Source organism: Lontra canadensis, unplaced genomic scaffold (genome assembly GCF_010015895.1).
Source record: "Lontra canadensis isolate GAN:19392208 unplaced genomic scaffold, GSC_riverotter_1.0 scaffold84, whole genome shotgun sequence".
NCBI classification, from domain to species: Eukaryota; Metazoa; Chordata; class Mammalia; order Carnivora; family Mustelidae; genus Lontra; species Lontra canadensis.
In genome coordinates, this window is record NW_022631078.1 from 7,355,033 (window position 1) to 7,374,717 (window position 19,685).

Sequence of the window (19,685 nt, forward strand, 5' to 3'; positions counted from 1 at the left end):
AAGAGTTAAATAACAAAGTTCCCTTGCACTACAGCCTTTCAATTTTTAGGAGAGAAGCATTTTCCATATAGAAGAAATATCTAAAATGACCATCCAATCCAGTGTTGATATATTTTCTAGATCAGTGTTGACAAAACTTTCTGCTGTGACAGAAATGTTTTATATCTTTGCTGACTAACATGGCAGCCACTACCCACAGATGTCTATGAACATTTGAAATGTGAACTTTTATTTCCTTTAATTAATTTGTATTTAAACAACCAACTGCGGCGAACAGCTACTATACTGGCAGTGTAACCCAAGACCACTAGAAGCTTAAGGATAATCACTTGACAACTAACCAAGACAGCACTTTCCAAAACAATGCAGTTACTTACGTTTGAGGCTGGGAAGGGTCATCCCCCAAAGAAACGCTCTCCCCTTGGATTTCATTGAAACACTTCTCACAGAAATGATACCTGTCGGCAAGAAGGCCATACTGGGGTGAACTGTTCCGTTCACACAACACAGCCCAAGCCAAGCAACGAAGCCACCAATCACAGCAGGCCAAGGAGGGGGACGGGAGCAGAGAGCAGGTCATCAACGGCGACAAGGACATTCAATGATGCAGATTTATGGGCCCCACAGTTTTTTTTGTTTTGTTTTGTTTTTTTGTTTTTGTTTTGTTTTTGTTTTTTGCAATCAAAGCCAAGTGCAGACAACGGACAAGCATGAGGGAGAAAAAAAAACACAAAACAAACGAAGAAATGAGGGATTGCAGGACAACAAAAAACATAAAAGCAAGACAAGACAACACAAAGCAGAAAGCCAAGGCAAAGCACAGATTAGCATTAAATATCTCAAATGGGATCACAAGTAGCAAATGATTACAGCAAATAAAACAAAAAAGTTTCACTTACACAGACCTACATTCTTTCATTTTAGTAATTAATGCTACTTGATGAAAATAATCAAAAGGAGGAAGGATAAATGTACTGGAGGAGAAGAACTGCTGCTCTATTACTGAAACATAACAATCACACACTTCTCCCCATTTCCAACAACAAAATAAGTAACAAATAAAAATCCACTATGGATAAAGAACCAGGAAGCAATCACCTAAAAACAAACCCGACTGAAAAAAACCCACTAAATTTTTTTGATCCCAACGAAGCCACGTAAGTTAAAAAAAAATTTTTTTTTCAATGAAAACTCTGCACAAGTGCTTAAATACTGATTGCAGCCACCAACTGACAGCTGAAAAGGCAAGGGCAGGCAGTGGTGCATGTAGGCGCATGATTACATGTTTCTTAGGTACAAAGATTACAAACACTGCGCACTGATGTTAAAAAATCCAAATATGGCATAGATGTCAAGACTACAGCATGAGGACAGTTTCATTCAAGTTGTCACTTTTTTTTTTTTTTAAACATAAGTGCTTTTAACAACTTGATTCACTTTTCCTAGGTATTAACAGTGAAAAACTATGGATTCTAATGATTACAACAAAGCATTAGGAGAGTGCACCTAACTTTTTGTAAACAAAACAAAAAGTTTAAGTGACTTTTTCAAAGCTAGAAATGCAACTGTAGCACACAAGAACCAGCAAGAACCACCACCATGGGGTTGGTTTTATTAAAGAGTATTAACTGCCTGGTCTTGTTATGACTGTTTCAGAGCCCCAAGTTATATTTGTAGGCTAATGACTGAAAATAGGAGACAGATCATGCTTAAGATAGATAAATGAATGCCATCTGTATGATTACAGCCATTGTTTGGCCAGGAGAAAAAGAAGGCAGAGGTTCCTAATTTGTTAGAACTCTACCATCCACTGTCATATTCAAAATAAATTTTAAGTAACAGTCTGGCGCAGACCTATTTTTTGGAGACTTTCCTTTTTATTGGCTTAACAGAGGCAAAGAAAAAACTCTTAAAATCCTGTTTTCATTTGCTCTGAGTACAACTTAGGCTGTACACAAACCCGAAACATTTCCCAAAAGCTATAGCTGGCTAAAAACTTTTGGTCCAAGCTTTTTGGGTAGTTTTTGGGAAGGAGATGGCGCAATTGCATGGACAAGAAAAGACATTCATTTAAAAAATTTTCTCAGTTAGCCTCAGGCTGTGGTAAGCTGGGATATAATGCCATCCATGCCACCAACTCACAAAGTTGCTTAACCTCCCTCTCGAGGATTTGGGCTCCTGCCTTCTAAAAATAAGGGGCCAGACAACTGACACAAGGCTGCCTTTTGCTGTACTGATTCTGCAAACAAAGGCAGAATGCTAAGACCAGAACTTGTGCTGTACAGTTGTTTTCAAGCAAGATACACATGAACCATGAATGTATGTGTGCTGGTCCATCCGCATGCAGTCCCTGGACACACGGATACGCGGACCATGGTCCACACACGGTTGAGCTTACCTGTTCTGGTAACTGTAGTAAGTGGCATCACGAGGGATTGTGCACAACTGTTTGCCATAGCAACAGAGTGTCTGTGGAGAAAACTCCAACTGCAATAGAAACCATTTGTTAAATAGTATACAGGCCTGAAAAGCTAGAATGGTCAAAATGGCATTTCAGAAACAAAAGTCAGCGAATTCTTGAGTTCTCATTTATATAATGGGCTAACTCAGTTTCTAAGAGCACACCCAAAACGAACACCACTCTTAATATCCTGCAGCAGTCCCACTTCTCAACAGGCAAAGACCACACTAGTGGATGCCTAAGATCCTGGACAGTACCAAACTGTAAACAGTATCACGTTGTCTCCTATACATACATATCCATAATAAAGTTAACTGATAAATTAGACACAGGTAAGAGATTAATAACGAATAATAAAACAGAACGATAATAATAATATACTAAAAACACAGTTGTGTGATTGTGGCCTTTCTTAAAATATCTTACTGTACTGTACCCACCCTTCTTGTGACGCTATGATGCCTAGGTGAAGAGATGAAACGAGTCCAACGACGTAGGTGTTCCGAAGTAGCATAAAAGCTACTACTGACCTCTTGCTAGTATGTCAGAAGGTGCATCATGTGTGTCTGGACCATGGCTGACAGAAACCATGGGAAGGAAACCCATGACAAAGAGGGACTACTGCACTGTATCTGCTCACCACTCTGAGGTGAGCAGGGCCATCGTGTCCTTCAACCACTTAGCAGAAAACTCAGTAGAACAAGATGAAATGCACGTGAGCTGGTATGCACAGGAAAACCAGCTCATGCCAGAACCGTGCACCCACAGGTGAAGATGATTCAAAGTCCTATTCCAGGTGAGTTTACAATCTGATGATTTAGGATTCTAATTAGTCAAGCTTTCAGTAATTCTTACCGGTGAAAAATTTCTTACCTTTCTGCCACAACAATATCCAAGGCTTTGCATTACTGGGTCAATTTCTTGTTCAAAGACTTCAGACAGCTTGGAGCAATACTTGTATACCCGAGATGTTTTCCGATTATACAACCAGGCATTGTTGAACATAAGCCAAATGTCATCCACATACTGCCAGGGTTCCTGATACTGTCCAGTGTCTAGCTTCCTCTTGATGGTAGAAAGGTCCATGGGGCTCTTCACAATATCAAAGTAATCCTAGAAAGGTAAGTGGTACCAAGCAACATTACCTCAGTCTCAGTATGTCTTAAGGCAGATGGTGTGTCTTCCTACTATAATCATGAGTTTTCCAGAAAAGCTGAGTCTCTGACCTGATTGTATATCCAAGAAATTGACTGATGCCCTTTGCTTTCTTTTAAAGATTTAATTTAGAGAAAGAGAGCACATGGGCAAGTGTATCAACTGGGGGAGCGCAGAAGGAGAGAAAATCCTCAAGAAGACTCCCCACTGAGCACGGAGACCGACACACGGGGCTGGATCCCAGGATCCTGTGATCATGACCTGAGCTGAAACCAAGAGTCAGCTACTCAACCGAATGAGCCACTCAGACACCCCTATCACTTCTTTAAATTACTAGTCTACAGAGATATTAACAGAGCTACTAGGTAGACTTTCCAGATAGGAGGCTGATGATCTACTGAAACTCCAGATTCCTTACTACAGTGTATGTGGGATCCATTTAAAGACCAAGAAGTCAAATGGCCTGTTATAACATTTTAGTACAAAAAAGGGCCTACTGATGAGAAAACAAAGCTCAGTGAGTATCAGTGATCGAAGGTCACAGAAAACTAGAGGAAGAAAGAAGTTCCTAAGAACTTTGCCTCCGTAAGCACTCCAATGCCTTATTCAACACCACTTAGAAGCCTCAAATGAAGGCTCCCAGCAGCCTGGTGTAAAGGCCAACTTTAGAAACAGATGAAGCTAATTTGGTCCATCTTTTCTACCAAATAAATAAACCTGTGACCCAGTAATCACATTCCTTGGTATATACCCCAAAGAAACAAACACACACACCCACACAAAATTCTGCACGTAAATGAGTAGCATAGCAGCACTACCCTCAACAGCCCAAAAGTGCAAACAATTCAAATGTCTACGAACTCACGAATGGGTAAAGAAAATGTGATGTGGCCATACAGAGGGATATTTCTGGGCCACAAAAAGAATGACGTACAGGTTCATGCTATAATATGGATGAACCTTGAATGAAGCCAGTCATAAACACATACTATTTAATTCCATTTAATGAAATACCCATAAACAAATCCAAAGAGACAGAAGTAGACTAGTGGTTGGATGGGGGGAGGAAATGGAGTAACTACTTGTGGACATGGGGTTTCTTTTTGGGGGTGATGAAAATGACCCAAAACAGACTAGCCATAGTTGCACAATCCTGTTAATACACAAAAATCACTGAATTATTCAGTTTAAATGGGTGTCTTGTATAATATGTGAATTTTATCTGACTAAAGCTGTTAACAAATTTAAAAAAAAAAAAAAAAAAAAAAAGAAAGTACCACCACATACTTACAGGGATTCCAAGAAGTTGAGGGTCCACAGGTTGACGAAAGGGAAGGGATTCTGGATCCTGTCGGTAAAGTGCCTCCAAAGTTGGCATCAGTGCCTGTCGTAACTCCTCTGGTTTGAAAACTTAAGAGCACATTTGAAATTATCAATTAAGCAAAAGAAGAAATGCTCAAGTTGAAGCTATAAAAATATCTCACAAACCACAAATCTGCCTAACGTTATCTCCATGAAGGTATCATTTAGGACACACTTCCTACTTCTAATTCCTGGTCCGCATCAGGTAGTGCCTTCAAAACACCATGTCTAGTCAACTTTAAACACCCTTCATAACTCAGCTGATTTTTCAGAAATTCAGTTAAGATAGTCTTGACCAAGTAGAAAGAGAATCCTAAGCATTCCAAAAATTTATGAACAGACCTGTCAAAAAAAAAGTTTCAAAATGTACTAGCGATGGGGAGGGACAGGCGATGCTGTTGAACAAGAATAGAAGTAGGGCCTCATTCATGTAACAGTATTTAACAAGTCAGAAATTAGACCTGTATTATCTAAATGCTAAAGGAATCTGAAACCCTGAGGGGAAGAGTCCCTCATTAAATTTAGCTTGGTGTTTTAGAGCTGAGGAGGACATATCATCTTAATGGCAAATGTTAGGTTTAAGTCTAAACAGAGAACTAAATTGTTATTGCCAAAAATGGACTGAGTTGATCAAATTTCATCCCAGTGTGTTGTTAATGTGTCCTAAAGATCAGGAAAGATTTGAAGATGTGTCCCAAGTGGATTTAATTTAAGCTATTATTTAAGAAGCTATTCATTAAAGGTCCAATCTTGGGCTTTAAAACACTCTCAGCACAGGCCTTCTTACTTCTATTTACCAATTAATTTTTATCTTCAGGAGGGGATATCTGTTAATACTTTAGATATTTTTCACTTGATGTTGGGGGCGACCATGAAAAAAAATGAACAAACAGGAGAGGATACTTTGTTTTTCATATCTGGTTGTACTCAAAAGAAACAAAATTTGAACCTGCAAAATTAGCTATTTTAAAGACGGATTTCTAATAGTAAGACTGGGTTTCTTACAGCCTACATTAAAATACCACTTCAGTTATATAAATCTTATTTAAATACAAATAATTTTTCAACTCCAACATTCTAAACTGCATTATATTAACAGAAAAACTTTGTATGTGCCAATGTGAGGAGCCAGCAGACTCCTCTCTTGAGAGAAGTCCTACCATAGAGGGCATCATTAGAGCCATGAGAAGTTCTAGTCCTACAGTAGTTGGTAAATCAGTTTTTGTGGGAATTAACTAAAGAGAGAAACACTCTGTGTGAAGCAGAGCTGCTGGCTGGGCTTGACTCATTAATATTTAAGAGTTGGCTGGGAGCAGAGACTCTGAATCAGCCCACCTGGGTTCACTTACCAGCTGAGTAAGCTGGGACAAGCTACTTAACCTTGCTAAGCCTCAGGTTTTCCCTGCCTGTAGAACAGGGATCAATAACTCAGAGATGCTGTCAAGTTTTTAGAGGAGACAATGCAGGTGGCACAGTGCCTAGTGCCCAGGTTAACAACGAACAGAACGATGGTCACTGCTATTATTTCCTGCATTTTAGTCAAGGATATGTAACAGTTTCTCTCCTCTAGTGGAAAAGAATTTTTTTGAGAGGTTGTTAACCAGCCCACCCTGAAGAAATGATGGGTGCGATGAACCCAATGACTGCCGGAAAGAACTACACCTACAGAAAAGAAAAAGTCTTCTCCAATATTAGTAATAACCCAGAGACCAGGCAAAATGGGCTCTAGGCTTAATGAAATCACATTAAAATCAATTTCTCAAACCCAAGAAGCCTGATCCCATTCTATTCCAAGTCTTGGGTTTTTTTTTTCCCCCCCTTGTCTCCAGGAACAGAGAGCCTAAGAGTAGACCTACTCTTCTTCTTTGACTGTCCCGGGGCTGGAGATGACTGGGTAGCCGAAGTACTTGGCTGGTCTTCCTCCTCTTTTGTTTCGGTTTTTAATTCAGTGCCTCTCTCTTCTGTTTCTGTAGGTTCCATTTTACAGTCTTCTGCTTTACTCTGAAAGACAAGATTAACATTTTTAGTATTCCAAAGACTTGCCACCAGGAAGCAACAAGATCATTATCTTATATACTTTGTCCTGTAGACGTATCTGAAGACCCTTTCTCATCTGGAAACCAATGAAATGAGACCTAATTATCTGAATGCTAATTTGGGTTCCTAGACTGAGGCCCTAACCAACGGCACTCCTTGCCCTGCTCTCACCTCTGCGATATCCTCTGGCTGAGCATCTGCTGGTTCTGGTGGCTCCACTTCCATCTTTGCCTCCATTTTCACTTCCTGTGAAGGCTGCTTCTCAGGAATGGTCTGAGAACTCACTTCTGTGCTACTAGTGGATGGAGGGTTTGATACCTGCCCTTCAATGCTTACAGCTGGTTGGGAAAGCTGGGCGTAAAGAGAGGAAAACACACAAAAAGTTTGCCAATTATACAACCAGAGTTTAAGCTCCACAACAGGATGGCATGATCAACAACCCCAATCTAGACTCCTCTCATTACATTCATTTATGGTGCTTTCACGTACTCGGCCTACTCCGCTCCCTTAAAGTAAACCGTGCGTTAGAACAGAAGACCGAGGACTTGCAAAACTGGCTGGCTGACCGTACATGCGAGAGACACCAGCAGTTTCTGCACTAGCTGTCCTCCTGTGCCAGGGTGTGAGGGCTGGGGTCTCAGAGATGACTGCTTCAGAGCAGCTCACATTTAGAGAGAAATGGAAAGAAAAGAAGGATTGACTAGCTATTTTGTTTTGTTTTTTAACTTTCCAGTGGGAAAATCTGCAAGGATATAGAAAAAGTAGAGAACATATAATGAACTCCCACACTGAGTAGCTGTTTTGAATCACCACATTCTAATGGGATAACCAGTAATCTCTTTTCCTAGGTCTTCCAATAAGAAACCTCATGAGCAGTTAGAATTTTCAGGAACCCTAATCAAAAGTTTCCTTTCCGCATTCTACTGTTCCTTGCCTATCAGAGGGTGGGATGAGCCAGCTGCTGACTTATGGTGTTTTATGAAGTAGTTATGACTCATAGACTTTTCTGTTCACCAACATGACAGAGAACTAAAATGTAGGTATCAGTAAGCAAGCAGAAAGTTCTGAGCCTTGGTACAAAGAATTCTATTAGTAAAGATGCAACTATTAGATGGGAACTTAGATTTCTGATATGTACATGATGAACCTCTCACAAGGAAGCTATGGACTGTTCAAGACCCATACTTTTCTCACCTTAGGTCATGATTTTCTAACTGTGGCTAGGACCAGACATTCACAGATCTATGGTTTTGTTCGTTTACTCTCAAATACTACAGCTCAGACTGTTTGAAAAAGAGTCTTTAAATAAACAGAAAAGTTATGTGGTGTGCTGAACATATTACAGATCCTTTCCCCTTGTCACCTGTTTATATGCCCTCATGTCTCAGAACACAACGCAAAACATACCACGGTCAGCGTCAGACCTAAACAAAGTCTTTGAGCTCCCTCTATGCTAGGTACTAATTATAGTAAGAAAGAACAGGAAGGAAAAGAAAGTCCCTAACTGCAAAGAGATTCTAGTTTAACTGGGGAGACAACACAATACAGACGAGAACCAGCATATAAATAATCTTAACACTACAGTACAATTTGAAAGGGTTCTGCGGAAACCCAACTCTCTGCTTACTGGAGTCGCAGGCTGTGGGGGCAGCAGCGGTGCTGTCGGGGTGGGAACAGATGCTGCTGTACTCTGCTGGGAGAGAGGCTGCTGCTGGGGCTGGTCAGCTGAAGGAGCAGCAGGAAGTGAAGGCTGAACTTGAGGAGGAAGTTGCGTTGGTGGTGGTGTAGGTGTCTGCCTTGGAGGCGGATGTAGAGCCTGGGTCTGTGGCCCGGGTGGCATGGCTGGAGGTGTAGGAACAGGGGCTGGAATTGCTGTTGCTGGTGGCTGCTGAGCCCCTATACTTGGGGGAGTGTGGTGAGGTGTAGGGGTGCGACTAGGTACTGGAGAGGGTGAATTCTGATGCAGAGCTGACTGAGGGAGAGGGGGACAGTGAATGTGGCTCCCTTGAGACCCTGGAGGCATTATAGGAGAGTTCACAGGGCAGGAAGAACTGGACATTTGTGCCTGTTAAATGAGAAACAGAACAAGATGGCACTTGAGAACACAGTAAAAGAAAATATTTACACAGCAATATGCTTCCATTTCAAAATGTGTCAAAACTTCGCATAATCCACCAACGTAGTACTTAATTAAGTAGACTTCAAAGAAAATTCACCAAAAAATCCCCGAAAACAAAACATCCCACAACAGAATGGGCCTCAGCCACTTCAGGGGCATGGGACAGTTGAATACACAATATTTTCTGCCTGGCTATGTTCTCCTTAGCCACAGTTCTTTCTTCTGTATTACGACTCTAAGATTTCATTTTTTTTTTTTTAAAGATTTTATTTATTTATTTGACAGAGAGAGATCACAAGTAGACAGAGAGGCAGGCAGAGAGAGAGAGAAGCAGGCTCCCTGCTGAGCAGAGAGCCCGATGCGGGACTTGATCCCAGGACCCTGAGATCATGACCTGAGCCGAAGGCAGCGGCTTAACCCACTGAGCCACCCAGGCGCCCCTAAGATTTCATTTTAAGAAGTGTTCGCTACTATTAAAAAATGGTTACAATTATCAACTTAACCTCTTTCCTAGTTTGTACAGTTAGCAGCACTGCTATATCACAGAATCATCTTTTCATGTCCAGAATACCATATGTACATAATTGCTCTTATTAAAAGCTTAAAAACCCTCTATTTTCACCCATTATTTGCTCCCACCCTTTCCTGTAAAAAGATCAAGAGAAGTTTAAGGACTCCTAGAACACATGAAAAAACCCATCTGTGAGGCCTACTTGAGACACTGGTGCTTGACCGCCAGACGGAGCCAAAGGCATATTCGTCACATTCATTCCCTGTGCTGAGAACGGAGTCTGGGGAAGGAACTGGCTCTGGCCGGAAGGCTGCTGTATGCGAGGCCCATAGCCCATAGGCTGCACAGGGGGGAAAAACAAAAAAACATTACACAGAGCACCAATTGCTTCATTGTGGTTATTCTACTACAGTTAGAATCACCACTGCTGTGGCTCTGCTGAGGAGAAAGTTGGGTAGAAAAGGAAGAAAATGCAACACTGGACTCTCGTACAAAGACAATGGAGAACAGCCTTATGGCTGACCCAAGCCTACTCTAAACCAATTACGGCGGGTTACAGACAAACCAATTCTGATACACACCTGACAAGGTACAGAGGTAACCACTCTTTGCATACTGTTAAGTGACAGTGAAATACACCTTCACAAGGTCTGTGTTCACGTCATGATGTTGCAGTAGCACAAACCGTAAGAATCTATAATCAGTACAATTAAAATCTTACAAAGATTTGTGGCTGAACTTGGTGGCATTCATGGTCCACAAATATTTGAAGATTGTTATATTTCATTTCTTTCATGGCGGGGGGGGGGTGTTTACAGTACTTTATTCACCAAAGTCAACAACTGGAAACAATCAAAATGTCCATCAATAACAAGGAATAAACACATTGTGGCACACTCACTAAATGGACTACTACTCAGCAATAACAAATTACGGACATAAACAACAATGCAGATGACATTAAAACCATTATACTGAGCCAAAAAGGCCAGACACAAGAGTACATTTGAATAATTCCATTTATATGAAGATGAGAAACAGCTAAGGCTAATCCATGGTGACAGTAATCAAGGTATCAGCTGTCTAAAGGGGACATGAGAGCACTCTTAGTGGAAACGTGCTTTAACTTGAGGATTATTAAATTTCATTTCTAAAACTCCGCAAACAAATATAGGCCTTTAATAGAGAAAGCAATTATGGAAAAACAAAGGCCAAATACTTAATAGTCTAAGAAAGATTATTAAAACATGGCAGTCTGGCGCTCAAGGACTAAAGACACTACCTAATTCTGAAAGCATAAGGGTTGGGGTTAACATGGAAAGGTGGACTGCCTTAGAATTTGCATAAGGAGAGGTGAATGCTCAGAGTCCCTCTTCTCCAGTCCCTAGAACCTAACAACTGCCCCTACATCACTCTTGCAAGAGAGAGTTTCCTGTCTGGATAGGTTCTATGTTTGATGCACATTACAGAAGAGTGGCGACCATCAAAGTAAGCACGCTACTAAATATTGAGACTCCAGGGAAAGGTAACTGTCGTTCTTATCAGCTTTCTTCTTGTAAGAGGACCATGGGTTTCTTAGTGTTTATTTTATATTGATTATAATCAACAGAGTTCTTAACTATCTTGGATCCTCTAATATATATAGTTCAGAAACTTGGTTTTTCATTTAAAGCTGTAAACCTGTTTTATGCCACCATGTTAAATTGAAAATTACTGGTTATAGAGCATTCCAATTTACAAATGTACCGTAATTGAACCATAATGAATCCCTGACTGTACATTCAGGATACAGCCTTTTTCAAAACAGAGTACATAATATGAGATCCTAAAATGAATTTTCTCCAAATTACATCGTTTTGGTACCTCAGTGATGAATTTTGTAGGAAAAATTTCTAAATACAATTTATTGGTAAAAGAGATGGATGCAAATTAGGGATTATAGTATTTACTGCCTAACTGTGGTATATGGCTTAGTTTTCTCCTACTCCACTTTAAAAAAATAACTACTTATTCTCCTCGTTAAAACACATATATAATCATTTATCATGTGTACCATAAGGGCCAAACAGAATTACAGAAAAAAATCAACATTAAAGGCTAATCACATATAGTTAGCTGTTTAAGCAACTGTAAAGGTTTGTTTACAAAGCAGGAAAAAAAAAAGAAAGGATTTAGGTAAAGGGCAAAACGATTACACAAAGACGACACACTTACTGGGTTGAGAGTTCCAGTCTGAGCTAACTGTCCATGGTGCTGAAGAGGAGAGGTCTGCCGGGGTCCAATTGGGGGCTGGGGCATACTCATCTGGCCAAACTGATTCAAACCTGTAAGTATAAAATATTAGGTCTGAATACCTTCATGGAATTGGAGAATTAAAGAATGAATTCTGATTCTGTAACATTTTATCAGGATAATTAAAGGAACCTGTTTTCAACTGTGAAATGAAGGATTTTCAACTGTCAATTAACATATTGTTCTCTGAATAAAATCTAGTAGTAAAATCCATCTTGACCCAATGCTTTTACTTTTACTATTTTAAAAAAGATTTTATTTATTTAATTATTTGAGAAAGAGAGCCCAAGTTGGTGGGGGTGTACAGATGGAGAGGGAGAGGCAGACTGCCCACCAAACAGGGAGCCCAAAGTAGGGCCCAATCCCAGGACCTGGGATCATGACCTGAGGCTAAGGCAGACGCTTAACTGACTGAGCCACCCAGGCACCCCTTGACCAGTTGTTTTTATTTATTTAATTTATTTGTTTTTAAAAAGATTTTATTTGACAGATCATAAGTAGGCAGAGAGAGTGGGGGTGGGGGGGGGGAGCACGCTCCCTGCTGAGCAGAGCCTGATGCGGGGCTCGATCCCAGGACCCTGGGATCATGACCAGAGCCGAAGGCAGAGGCTTTAACCCACTGAGCCACCCAGGCACCCTGACCAGTTGTTTTTAAATGGATGCCTTCATGTCTTTGCCACCTTAACTGCCAGCCAACCAGTACTCTAATACCTTTCTCCTTCCTCCCTGGACTCCAACTCCAAAATGTGCTAGGATTTCTCAAGCAGGTAATTATGATACATGCTGCTGGTCCGAGGCAGGAAGCAAGGTGGCAAGAATAATCCTGTAGTACACCAGAGACTCTGTTTTAAAAAGCCATGGTTGGGGCACCTGGCTGGCATAGTTGGTAGAGTATGGGACTCTTGGTCTCAAAGTTGTGAGTTTAGGCCCCATGCTAGACATCAAGGTTACTTTCGGGAAAAACAAAAGCCATGGTTAGATACATGGATTACATGGATTGCTTTTACAACTTACCAGGCTGTGGAGTTATCCGAGCCATCATCTGGTTTGGCACACTGCCACGGATCATAGAGGGGTCAGGTAGAGGGCCATCTAGAGTTGAACAGAGAAATGGTTAGAAAATATTTCTACTTTTTAAGAATTACTTATTTATTTTTGAGAGAGCATGCATGAACAGGGGGAGGGGCTGGGGGAGAGGGAGAAGCAGACTCCCCACTGAGTAGAGAGGCCAATACAGGGTTCCATCACAGGACCTTAGAATCATGACCTGAGCTGAAGGCGGACCCTCAACTGACTTGAGCCACCCAGATGCCCCTAGAAAACCATCTTTTAGCCACTGGCCTTTCCATTAAAAAGGGGAAGGGTTGACAGAATGAAGGAGAGAAAAGGGAAAAAAAAAGAAAAACCTCACAAAGTATCTTTAGTAATGTCATGAAAAATTCAGCCTGACTCTCCAAAGAATGAAGCAATGAACTTAGGAACCCGAAGAAAATGTTAGTTCTAAAATATAAGAAAAGCCTCCAAATGATTATAGTCTTTTGCTTTCCTTCAGTGTTGACAGGAATAATGTAGTATCTTAAATTAAAAGGAGAGAGAGAGAATGTCTACTATAGCATTTAATATGCTACTTGTTTGACTAATCTGGAATCTTTGGTTGGTATGCAGAATACCTCCAAGAGACAGCCACAGATTTTGTTCAGTGACCAAATTTGATGTGTACCCCATGTGTTTTTATGTGCATAAACCCACTGTGAACACTGACCTTAAATAATTCACGTATTATACTGCTCTATGTATCAAGGACCTCAGATTTGCTGGTGGCAGACTATGCTCTAAAGAGAAGCCTACCACACAACGGAAAACTCAAAAAATTCCCTGTCACTTCCACAAGTGTGCTATACTAACAATAAAAATCATCACTCAACTAAGTGCTTTAGTGCAATTCAACTAACTAAATCCACTAGGATTTACGACTAATATTGTTCTTTTTTTTTTTTTTTTTTTTTTTTTTTTAAAGATTTGTCAGAGAGAGAGCATGCACATGCACAAGCAGGCAGAGGGAGAGGGAGAAGCAGGGTCCCCGCTGGGCAGGGAGCCATACGGGGATCTTGATTCCAGGACTCTGGGATCATGACCCAAGCCCAAGGTAGCTGCCCAACCGACTAAGCCACCCAGGCGTCCCTAGTATCGTTCTTAATAAACTAAAACACAAATTGAACACTGGAGAGAATTCTGAACATTTATTCACATACTCTTTTATCCACAATTATACAAGATTTATAAAATTATGTGTATAACCTATGCTCAATACATAAAAATTATAGAACGTAAGATAAAAACCTCTGTAGTTTTTTTTTTTAAGATTTTATTTAATTATTTGACAGAGATCACAAGTAGGCAGAGAGGCAGGCAGAGAGAGAGGGGGAAGCAGGCTCCCCACTGAGCAGAGAGCCTGAAGCAGGGCTTGATCCCAGGACCCTGAGATCATGACCTGAGCCGAAGGCAGAGGCTTAACCCACTGAGCCACCCAGGCACCCTAAAAAAATTTTTTAATAAAGATTTTATTTGTGTGTGAGAGAGAGAGAGTGCACAAGCAAGGGGAGTGTCAAGCATAGGGAGAAGCAGGCTTGCTGCTGAGCAAGGAGCCCAATCCCACTTGATCCCACGACCCTGTGATCATGACCTGAGCCAGAGGCAGAGGCTTAACCCACTGAGCCACCCATGTGCCTTTTTTTTTTTTTCCAGATTTTTTTAAAAAAGATTTTATTTATTTGAGAGAGAGAGCATGAGAAGAGGGAGGGTCAGAGCGAGAAGCAGACTCCCTGCCAAGCGGGAAGTCTGATGCAGGACTTGATCCCAGGACTCCACGATCATGGCCTGAGCCAAAGACAGTCGCTTAACCAACTGAGCCACCCAGGTGCCCCCTTTTATTACTTATAATTACAATTGTATTTAATATATCTTCATGGTTTGGAGCTGTGAAGACAAAATGCCTGGGTTTGATTCTTGCCTCTGCCATTCACTAACAGTGTGACCATAGCAAGTCAAGTCACCTCTATACCTCAGCTCCTCACTGGTAAAATGAGCAACAGTATCTAACATTATCTCTCACATCTTTTTTTCTATGTATCTGTTATCTCTCTACTAATTTTTTTCTTAATGTAAGCTATACAGCTCAATGCCGGGCTTAAAGTCACAACCCTGAAATCGAGAGTCACATGCTCCACTGACTGAACCAGCCAGGCTCCCCATATTTTGTACCTTTTTAAATAAAGCTGTTTTAATTCTTATCTTCTGTGGTTTTTCTTTTTAATTGCAAACCTGATTTTAAACTCTGTCAACTCTCCCAGTTTGTGTTCCCCACCCTTTTTTATTTAAAGATTTAGTTATGCAGGGAGAGGGAGAAGCAGATTCCCTGCTGAGCAAGGAGCCAGAGGCGGAGCTCAATCCCAAGACCCTGGGATCATGACCTGAGCAAAAGGCAGATGCTCAACCGACTGAGCCCTCCAGGCACCCTTCCCACTTTGTTTCCCATCCTTTTTGTTTTCATTTTTCCTATGAATATTTACGTTTTCTATAATGAATTTCCCTTGCACTTTTAATTATCCACATGAGGACCACAGGATGAATTCTTCCTGATTATGTATCTCTGTATAGGGAGCAGCCCCTCAGGGTGTGCTGCCTGCTCACCAGGGCAGCTGGAATTACCTCCAAGTGGTTCCTTTAGCAGCCACACCTAGCCCTTCACCTTTAAGTAGAGGGAGGGCTCCAGATGGTTGGTCAAATCTGTTCGATCTTCCAACTGCTTGGGTAAAAAGGGAATGCTCTGGAGAAGCCTCAATTAAAATATTCTAGTGTACAGCTGTATGGCTACTTTAGCAATGTAATACTGGGGCCACTTTTAGGATGTTTCTACAGTAAAAATTATGTTACTGTGACTATTTCTGTGCAACTGTACATTACTTAAAATCAAATTTTTACAAATGTAATGACTGGATTTAAGGGAATGAAAAAAACACTTCAATTTTCACCGATAGCGTAATCCAGAGCCATGTTACTGTACAGTCTTCAATATCCACTTTAACCTTTAAAGACCCCAAAAAGGTCACATTGATTTTACTTGTTCTTTCATTTTCTTTTCCCATGTTTCATCTTTTTCCCCGAGTCATACACTAAGGAAGTTAGCACCTTAATATTAAAAATTGTTTATGGTATCTTCTGTTGTAATTTTTTTCTTCAAAACTTCTAGGTCGTATCTAAAGACATTTCTCATTTCATTTTATATTTCTTCAATACATTCTATGTACTACTTTTAATTTTTTTAAATTTAAAATTTTTGATTCTTCTATAATTAATCTGCATATGGGATAAGACAGGGATCTCATTCTACAAAATGCCAGATTTAGTATACAGGCTAAAGGTCAACATATACTTAGAGGCTATTCAGTTCCATTAATGTATGTTGCTGTCTCCATCAATATACCATACTGCTTTCCCTCTACTGTGAAGACCACAATTTAGTATCAGCAGACTTTAGACTTGGCTCAAATATCTAAAGAACTTCAGAAAACTCTACCACACTCAAGTATCTCAGGTTGGCCCACTTGTCTCTATACCTAATCCTGGTTTAGACCATCAGCACCTAATTACTCTACTCAATTCCAGTCTTGACGGTTTCTGAACATTTGTTCTCCTTCCTATCTACTCCTCGGAGGTAGGGAAGAGAACAACAACAAAAAAATCCCAGCTGCTTGGGTGTCTGGAAGGGTCAGTTGGTTAAGATCTGGCTTCGGCTCAGGTCATGATCCCAGGATCCTGGGATAGAGCCCCTCATCGGGCTTCCCACTCGGGGTGGGGGGTGTTGAGGCATGCTTATCTGCTTTTCTCTCTACCCCTCTCTCTTGCTTGGGCTGTCTTTCAAATAAATCTTAAAAAACCAAAGACAAAAAACTGCGGCTTTTCCTTTGCCAGTGGACCTTTATGTATACTCTTCCTCTGCCAGAAACACTGTTGCTCTTCTCAACTCTTCTCACACCATGGCCCTAGGAGAACATGTATCCAGCACACTGCATTTAACAAATGTGCCTGTTAAAGGCCAGTGGCAACCAGGAATTCACCACTTTACTACTTCAAGGCCTGAGGGAGATGAACTTCTCAGCCCACCTAAAATCCTGACATATGAGCTGGTGCTTGCTGGCTCAGATGGCATGTCTACAGGTAGTCAGAGTTCCCTGACTCAAGCAATACAAGCTTGACCCTCTCATAGCCTTTCTCCCAGCATTCAAACTAGCCTGTGTTGTTCTTCACCATGTGTATAAAACTCATTTCACTGCTTGAAATCTAGTAATAAGTCAGTGAGTGAATAAGGGAATGTATAACACTCTTGGATATCTGGTTAATTCATTAGTTTGAGAAGGCTCTTATAACCAGAATACCAAAACTATCAAGATGAATTTTAAACTCTTGTTTAAAAAAAAAAAAAAAAAAAAAGTTCTTAGCCCTCAAACATATTGTGTCAAGAAGAAAGTGTGACAATGTTAAGTAATATTTATTTCGTGTTTAGGATGTATGAAGGCTGGTGGGGACTTTGAACCTGCTCGGCCTCCATTTATTGGATGCCTACCAAATTCAAGTCAGTATAAACCGGTAGACTATCATTTTCTAGGTGTCGCTTTGAGAGAAGAGTATCCTGGGCTTCTATCAAGACTTGTTAAGTACTTACTATCACCAGAAATCTTTTTTTTTTTTTTTTAAGATTTATTTATTTATTTGATAGACAGGGAGCACAAGTAGGCAGAGAGGCAGGCAGGGAGAGAGGAGGAAGCAGGCTCCCTGCTGAGCAGAGCCAGATGCGGGGCTTGATTCCAGGACCCTGAGACCATGACCTGAACTGAAGGCAGAGGCTCTAACCCACTGAGCTACCCAGGCACCCCTATCACCAGAAATCTTAAATATACTATTCATTTACTTCTTTTACTAAGGGATGAATTAATTTCTTTGCAAAGAAAGGGGTGGTTCACAAACTCTAGAATAGGTACACAAGCAATGAAAATTAATGACTTTGGTTAGAAACCATTTTATTACTAATTTCTCCCCAAAATAACTGCACAAAAAGCACTTACTGGTAGTCATTCCTGGTTGTGGCTGTCCCATATTGGGCCCTGGATTCATAGAAACTGGCACCATGCCTGCGGCGCTGGGCAGCATGTTTTGTTTCTGTAGTCTAGTCCTTCGTTTTTCTTCTAGTTCTTTCTGGATCTTATAAATCTTCTCAGCAAGCAGGTGGTAGTATTCCGCCTTTGTGAATGTTGGAAATAAAACAGAGATAAGGAAGAAAGGGGAACTCCCATTAGGTAACAGAAAAAATGAATAAAGAACAGATATTCGCTTCATTTAAAGAGGTAAGCAGAAACCCAAAGGGGAAAAATCTAAACTATTTTCAAGTTTTTATTTTAATTTCAGTTAGTTAGCATACCATTTAATATTAGTTTCAGGTGTACAATACAGTAACGCGACACTTCATATGCCACCCGGTGCTCATCGCAAGTGCACTCCTGAATCCCTATCACCTGTCTCCCCCATTGCACACCCCTCCCCTCTGATAAGCACCACCTAATCCACTTTCCTCGATCATTCTGGGTGTGAGTTCATGTTTGAAATCATCACGTGAAAAGCAGCTTTATTATGAACCTGCATAGTAGAGCATGACCTCTCATTACGCAGGTCTACAGAACACATGCTGGCAATCTGCACCCGTGGAACAGGCATGCTGTATTCTGAAAAACTGCCAATTTAGAGAACAAAGTTCACATGATGCAGAGAAACGGGACTGCTACTTGAGATGAACACACGAAGCAGCTGATTCACCATACTCCCGTGAACACAGCAGAGAGCCGGTAACAGCTCAACCACTTTGTAAGCTGACAGAAGGACAACCCAGATAAAGTGCCACACAAGTGCACTATACTACAAAGAGGAAAAATGTAAGATTCTTGATGACACACGCTTTAAGAAACTGCTTTGTTATCTTGACTGTGCACAGGGAGAGTAAGATAGGATAGCTAAAGGGTATCCTCTGACGTATACTGTTATTTGTGTATGTTACAAAGAATACACAAGTAGAACAGGTCCATTTCTGACTTTATATAGAAAAACAGATGCTCACTCGATTATTTGCAGATTCATACATGTCCCCTTCCACTTTCCGGGCGTATGCAACTAAGTTTTCCATCCGTCGGTCTTTTAAAGCAGCAGGATCCGGAGTAGGAAATATGGCTTGAACACTAGGAAGAGAAAATTCTACCATTATTATACCATGTCAGCCTCTCATTCTCATCACTGAAATGTACAATACTTTGAACTTTTTCCTCATTAGTTATTTTCTCATTTTTATACCATGTGCCTATTAAGTAAAATAAAAAGGGGTGGGATGTACTCAAATAGGAAATAATACCGGCCCAAATGAAATGGTCTCTGAGGTAAACAAAAGGTTTCCCCAATCAGAATGTAAGAAATGACACTGCAAAAATCCCCTCTGGCCCCTGTCACTCTAACATAGGACCCAAAAAATTATACCATGCTATTTGCATAAAGTTAGGGAGGAAAAGCTGACCTTTGTCATAGTGTCAAGAACCAACTGCCTTCAGACCCTTCTATTCTCCTCAATTTGTTCAGCTTAGTAAACTAAAACCTAATGGGGCACCTGGGTGGCTGAGTCAAATTAAGCATCCGACTCTTGATCAGGTCAT

The 19,685-nt window shown here is 40.8% G+C and overlaps 1 protein-coding gene across 1 annotated transcript in view; it reads right to left on the bottom strand.

The window, feature by feature from the left end:
* Nucleotides 1-19,685, bottom strand: part of EP300 (E1A binding protein p300) — an 80,172-nt gene that overhangs the window by 15,422 nt on the left and 45,065 nt on the right. Inside the window, exons 9-20 of the mRNA XM_032882917.1 lie at nt 19,103-19,220; nt 18,060-18,234; nt 12,952-13,029; nt 11,860-11,969; nt 9,848-9,985; nt 8,643-9,080; nt 7,187-7,366; nt 6,835-6,979; nt 4,908-5,026; nt 3,335-3,574; nt 2,399-2,487; nt 378-458 (exon numbers count right to left, since the gene is read on the bottom strand). Of these exons, the coding sequence (XP_032738808.1) occupies nt 378-458; nt 2,399-2,487; nt 3,335-3,574; nt 4,908-5,026; nt 6,835-6,979; nt 7,187-7,366; nt 8,643-9,080; nt 9,848-9,985; nt 11,860-11,969; nt 12,952-13,029; nt 18,060-18,234; nt 19,103-19,220 (1,911 nt within the window). The remainder of the gene's footprint in view (nt 1-377; nt 459-2,398; nt 2,488-3,334; nt 3,575-4,907; nt 5,027-6,834; nt 6,980-7,186; nt 7,367-8,642; nt 9,081-9,847; nt 9,986-11,859; nt 11,970-12,951; nt 13,030-18,059; nt 18,235-19,102; nt 19,221-19,685) is intronic.